Genomic DNA, 6,000 nt, shown 5'->3' with positions numbered 1-6,000 from the left:
TGAGGGAAGGCCCCCTGTGAGGGTCTCACCCTTGACCGGGGTGGATGCGCACACACACGTCGCTGGCTCCCTGCCGCCCACCTGCCTGCACGCCCCTCACCTGGACCACCTGCAGTGCCTAGAGAAGCGGCAAGCAGGCTGGGGGGTCAGGAGGCAGACCAGGGGTCTGGAGACCTTTCCCCTGCTTATCGACTGCGGTCAGGCTCAGGAGCATCCTCCGCTGCGGTCTCTCCTTCCCCAAGGCAGCTCCCTCTCGCTTTCGCCACTTGGGCACAGGACGGGTCTCTCTGGAGTTGGCTGGGCACGGGCACAGGGAGTGGGTGGTGAAGTGCTGGAGGGTGCTGGGCAGAGCCAGGACCTCTCGTCAGCCGGCCACACAGTCGTCAGCACATCCTAGGGTTACTGTCCAGATATCCAGACCACCCTAGGGTGGGCAAACCACCTGTTAGCCTGACTGGGACACAGATGCGCGGCTGGTGGCTCATGCCTCCCATGCAAGTGCTGCCATGGGAGGAAGCCTAAAGGAAGGGCTGGGGAGCCGCTCTGAAGAGGGGGCGACAGCGGCTGGGGTGGGGGTTGCCCAGGCGCAGAGGGTGTCCTGGGCCATGGGGAAGCACGCGTGAAGCATGGGCCTCTGTAGAGACCTGGCTCGTTGGGCATCGCCAAGAGGTGCTGTCCAGGCTCCGGCTCGGAGGATCGGCACGTGGGAGGGGCGGGCACCGGCTGGGGGAGCCACGCTCGCCCTCGGCCTCCCGCCATCGCACCCCGTGTGCCATCAGCTCTCCACGGGGTCGTGGTCCCGTCTGCTCGGCAAGGCAAGCTTAGGAATCCGATGCATGAAATACAATCACAGAGCTTGTGTTCACAGTATTTTGTACCCTCCGTTGTTGCAAATCTTGTTCAGTAGTTTTTACCATTTTAGTGCAAGATTTCTAGGTTCTATACAAAATGGGTTTCTTTTAAAAAGTTGTCCGCAACACCTACATGAGTGAGGTGATGGGAAGGGAAGAAGGGAAGGTGATGGGGGCCTGGGGTGCAGAGCTCGGGGCATGGGCCAAGGCCAGCCTGAGTCTGGAACCGCCAGAATGTGGCTCGTCCAGGCGTGTGGGCTGCGAACGTGGAATGCCCATTGGATTTTGAAGACTTAGTGCGCAGTAAAGAATAGGAAACACCTCGTTAAAAACACATAGTTTTTCCCTTTCGAATAGTACACCTGCCCCTAAGAGTAAGTTCTTAGGGGTTCAGAGTCTCCCGTCCTCGAGAGGAGCAAAGGCGGAAGGAGCCGTCGTCCCGCTGCGGCCCCAGACCCGCCTTCGCCCTCCCCAGGTCACCGGCTCCGTCCTCCCTTCTCGTTGATTCTCTCAGTAACTTGCGTTTTTTTCGATTTATTGTTGACTTTATCGTCTTTGTTGCTCCAGACATCGACTCAGCCTGCATCCCCTCTGAGTTTCCTTTCCCACGGCACGGACCACTCACTCCGACTGACCCCTTCTCCCCAGCTGGTTCCAGCCTCTGCCGCCCCACGCCCTCCCCCCAGGTCCCCCAACGCTCATGGCTGTCGCTGCAGTAACTCTTCTGTTGAGTCCCAGCCGTGACTCAGGGATGCTGGGAGCTTGGCACACACGACCTCAGTTCTCCGAAAAGAAAGAAAATGCCCTTTACAGCAGAAGAGCGTGGCACACGGAGATGAGGGTGGAGCCGCATCCCTCCGGAAGGGCGGGGCCGGGGTTCCCGCCAGGCCTCTGGCTCTGAACTCGGTTCTCTTTCTTCAGCGTCAGGGGTCTCTCTCTATTCAAAACCTGTTGCCCCCTCCCCCAGCCCTGAACGAGCAACCCCAGTGCCACCTCCAGCTCCCGGAGCCCCTGCCGTATGCTCCCACCTCGCTTTTCCGCATCCCACGGGCTTCACACCCGGCCGCACCTGGTTCCACAAGCCTTTCCCTCTCCTTCACAAGGGATGTTCCGCTTCTCTTTAAAATTCCCTTTGCTCGGTGACAGACGAGCCTTGGGGAGAGTGAGCCCACCATCCTGAGAAAGAAAACCTGAATACCAAGGTGGCCAATTCAGAATGCTGCTCCCGTCCTTGAAAGAGCTTTCTCTCTTTTTCGGTAAAGGTGCTGTGTGACGCCCAGGTCTGACGTTGTCCCACCCCTTTCACAGGGGAAAACTAGTAAAAACGACTTCACGTGTTCACGTAACGATACTCACTAGGACCTTTAGATTCGGGTAGTACTACTGCCTGGCAGGTAAAAAAAAATAGAAGCAGAACACTTTTTTAGAAATGAATGTTTTTCGTTTTCTCCTCAAGCTTTCTCAGCATGTTGCTTAGAAACAGTATCTACATTTACGTTTTTGACGTCCACTTTGGAGCAGGGATTTCCAGCTAAATCACATCTCGTTCACTCGGTGCCCTAACTCACAAGACAATGCTGCGCCTTAACGTCGGCAGCGCTGTCTGACGTGGCCCCCTCTTACGTCATGCGACACTGAACCCCGGCCCTGTTCAACCTCAACGGCTACCTTCGGATTAACAAATAGAGCAGTAGAAATTTTCTAATGATTTCTTATTCCGTGTAAGATAAAAATGATTATTTTCCTTTGGAGGCAGGGGTACGCACTCCGCGGTCATTTCTGTTGTCATTTAAAAATCTTCGTTAGCTGTGTCTTAAACCATCCATCACTTTTTTTTCCCCCCCCAGTTTCTTCAGATGGTGGTACAGAGTCGTCTGCCTTAGTGGACGACAACGGCAGTGAGGAGGACTACAGCTATGAAGACCTCTGTCAGGGCAACCCCAGATACCTGCAGCCGGGCGGGGAGCAGCTGGCCATCAACGAGGTACCGGGGTTCCGCACGCCGTGACGCACGCCGCACGCCCGGGTTTCAGGGTCCCGAATCCCTTCAGACGTTGCTCTCTGATTATTTCTTCCTAAACGTATCCTAAAACCTAGAGCTTTGACTACGAAAACACTGCGTTTCTGGCGTTTTCAAGGACAGCTCATGTGATGAAGTCCATCCTTCGTCAGCGTGCGGATGGCGCTTTCTGTCTCTGAAATGCTCTCCCTTACGTTTCCTCGTGCAGATCTCACGGCAGGTCTGCGAGGGAGACGTTACGATTATTACCCGTACTTTAACAAACGCCGAAGCTGAGAGGCCAAAGTACTTGCTAGCAAATGGCAGGGCTGGCGTTGAGCACGTATTTCTCATGACGAATCTGGTGCTCTTTCTACCACTCTGTGTCTTTTAGCTCTTCTTACGGAAATCTTTCTAGAAGGCACCGCTAGCTTTTGGGATGCTTGAGCGGAGCGTGTGAGGTGAACGTCTCAGTGAGTTCAGGTCCCCGTCACAGCGCCCGTCACTGCTCAAGGACATGGTGGGGTCCCCGGGAGCTGAGCTGGGGTGCAGCCAGCTGCCCCTGCTGGAGTCCCCGGGAGCCATGTCTGTGCTTTACTTTCATCATTGTCGACCGTCCAGAGATCGCTCTGTGTTCTCTTGAATTGCAGTAAACCGTGAAGTTATATAAAAAGTTGATTCAAATCGCGAGTAAAGTGCGAATACCACGTTCTGGACGGAGCTGTGAGGCTCTTGCAGTTAAGTGTGCACACCCCCTTCCCAGGCCGGGCTCTGCGACAGCCCAGGTGGCTGCTCAGAAACCATCCTGGGGGGGAATGCTCCAGCTATTCAATTTTGTTAAATAACTGCTCTACAGATAAATGAGCTATTTATACACTATTTAAAAAGTAGGTTTGGGTTTCCTTGAAGAGCGCGTGAGAGAGGCTCACCTGGTTTTTTTGTCTCTGATGTTTTTGCCTGGTGTTTTTCTTCATTCAAACAGTAGATATTGACCCAGAGCCTTTGGTGAACGCAGACGAGAACTAGAAGCTGTGCGTATCACCGGGGCGAGCACACAGCATCCCCCTCACTGGCTGTCCCTGGGGTTTGGCACTAAGCTTGCCGCGTGTCTCCATTTCAGCTGATCGGCGATGGCAGTGTGGTCTGTGCGGAAGCCCTGTGGGACCATGTGACCATGGATGACCAGGAGCTGGGCTTCAAGGCGGGAGATGTCATCCAGGTTCTGGAAGCCTCTAACAAGGACTGGTGGTGGGGCCGGAATGAGGACAAGGAGGCCTGGTTCCCCGCAAGCTTTGTCAGAGTGAGTGAGGGCGCTTTCTCCTCTTCACAACGGTCTCTCGGGGGTGGGAGGGGGCGGTAGAACCGCTTCAGGCCAAACTCACTCTGTACAGATTCAGTTCTTTGTAATCACTTTATGCAAACTTAGAGAAATTCAATTGGGTGGAAGGAAAACTTTTAAGTGAAGTAAACTAGTTGTCGGCACTGCCACTGGGGTTTGGGCCGCTGGCACGGTGTGCCCTGCCAGGCACATGAGACAGGTGAGGGCCAGGCCGCCTCCCTGACTGGTCGTGGAGAAGTGGAAGCCAGGGAGGCCACCGCCCCCCAAGTCACCTGTCCCCTCTGTGTGGGCTGCAGCTGCGAGTCAATCAGGAAGAGCTGTCGGAGAAGTCCGGCGGCACCCCGGGCGGGGAGCAGGCGGAGGGCACCGGCACGGACCGCCACAGGCACTGTGAGAGCAAGCAGCAGATGAGGGCCAACGTCATCCAGGAGATCATGAACACCGAGCGCGTGTACATCAAGCACCTCAAGGACATCTGCGAGGTAAGGCCGCACACACGGGGCCTCACGGCGGCCGTCGCCTGCCGTGTGCGGAGCCCGCGTGCTGCTCCTCCGTCCCCCCGTCAGCCTGGTCCCTGCAGACTGCTCGCTCATGGACACTCGTCTCCCTTGGCGAGCACGAGAGGCCACCTGCCCTGCCGTCGCAGCCAGCCCGTCCTCAGGGCATTGTGCCACTGTCGCTTTCAGGACTTAACTCTGAGATGCTCCGAGCGAGTGGCTGTCAGAGAAGGCAACGCCCTCGAGGTGAAGCACTTGGCTTTACAAAGAATCAGAGGCTTGTCACGGTGCAGCCCCACTGCCTCTGACCACTGACTCACAGACGAGACGCTGCGTCAGTTAGACTCAGACAAAACTAGTTTTGTCTAGTGATATCCAGGGCTGTATTCCACAGCGTCTCGATAATTCTGCTCTGCAGTACGTTTTAGTTCTCCCGAGGCACTTTTCGTTCTTACGGGTTTGGTGCGAGCGCTACACTAAACTGCCCTTTGCCCTGCCCGACCATCCCAGCTGTCCTGGCCGCTAGTGCTGAGCTCTGCTCTCCGCTCAGCGGTGACGCTTCAGCACTGAAGGCGGGCTGAAGTGACAGGTCGAGTGGCCAGACCCAGATAAACAATGCGTAGCTTGTTCTGTATAAGCATGTGGTTAAGGGACATTCTTTAAAGTGACGCATTTTAGGAAAATGAAAGTAATTGCTAATAATTGCTGAACACTGACTGTGTGCCAGCCCCGTACCTGGATTAACTCCCGTCATGCCCCCAGCGCTCGCTGTCACTGCGCAAGGTCCTGTCCCTTAGCCCCGTGTTACGGCCGAGGAGAAGTGGCGGGCTGGTGTCTACACCAGGTGGGCTGCCCCGGGCCCTGTACTCTGAGCCTTTACGTCGTGTTTTGTTAAAACTCATGCCCAGCCGTCCGTGGTGTGGAGTTTAGCTGGCGATTACATGATGCCGATTTGGGAACAGTTATTACACGTACTTATGGCCTTTCCTTCCTGCCCCGCCGACTCCCACCCAAGCCATAGTAGAAGCGGGAGCATAACCGATAATCTCTAACTGGTGTCGGCCTCGGGTTTGCGCTGCAGACAGAAGGCAGGTGATGGGGGAACCCTCGGGTGAGATGCTCCCGGCTCTTGGCCGTGACAGCAAGCAGAGATGCATGAGCTGTTCAGGAAGCGATGGCATTCTGCGTTTGACTGTGAAACGGGGTTAGGGACCGGGAGAATGATTAGCCGAAGAGTCTGGAAAAAGCGTGACAATACCAATTTTTCAGCTCTGGTATTTGAAACCAAGCAGCTTGTTTCATGAGTATAATCTG

At 55.5% G+C, this 6,000-nt stretch overlaps 1 protein-coding gene across 2 annotated transcripts in view; it reads left to right on the top strand.

Annotated features, from left to right (window-relative positions):
* The window catches only part of SPATA13 (spermatogenesis associated 13), a 300,617-nt gene that overhangs the window by 278,341 nt on the left and 16,276 nt on the right, over window positions 1-6,000 (top strand). The window contains exons 1-3 of one of the 2 annotated variants that reach the window (XM_039873048.1): window positions 2,699-2,835; window positions 3,971-4,150; window positions 4,486-4,671. In XM_039873048.1, coding sequence (XP_039728982.1) covers window positions 4,025-4,150; window positions 4,486-4,671 — 312 coding nt within the window. In that variant the 5' untranslated portion in view covers window positions 2,699-2,835; window positions 3,971-4,024. Of the gene's footprint in view, window positions 1-2,698; window positions 2,836-3,970; window positions 4,151-4,485; window positions 4,672-6,000 lie in introns of those variants that run through there. The other variant, XM_039873049.1, reaches the window with a different exon arrangement.

This window comes from Pteropus medius, unplaced genomic scaffold (genome assembly GCF_902729225.1).
Source record: "Pteropus medius unplaced genomic scaffold, Ma_sr-lr_union100, whole genome shotgun sequence".
Classification (NCBI taxonomy): domain Eukaryota; kingdom Metazoa; phylum Chordata; class Mammalia; order Chiroptera; family Pteropodidae; genus Pteropus; species Pteropus medius.
This window is presented reverse-complemented; position numbering and strand designations above follow the sequence as displayed.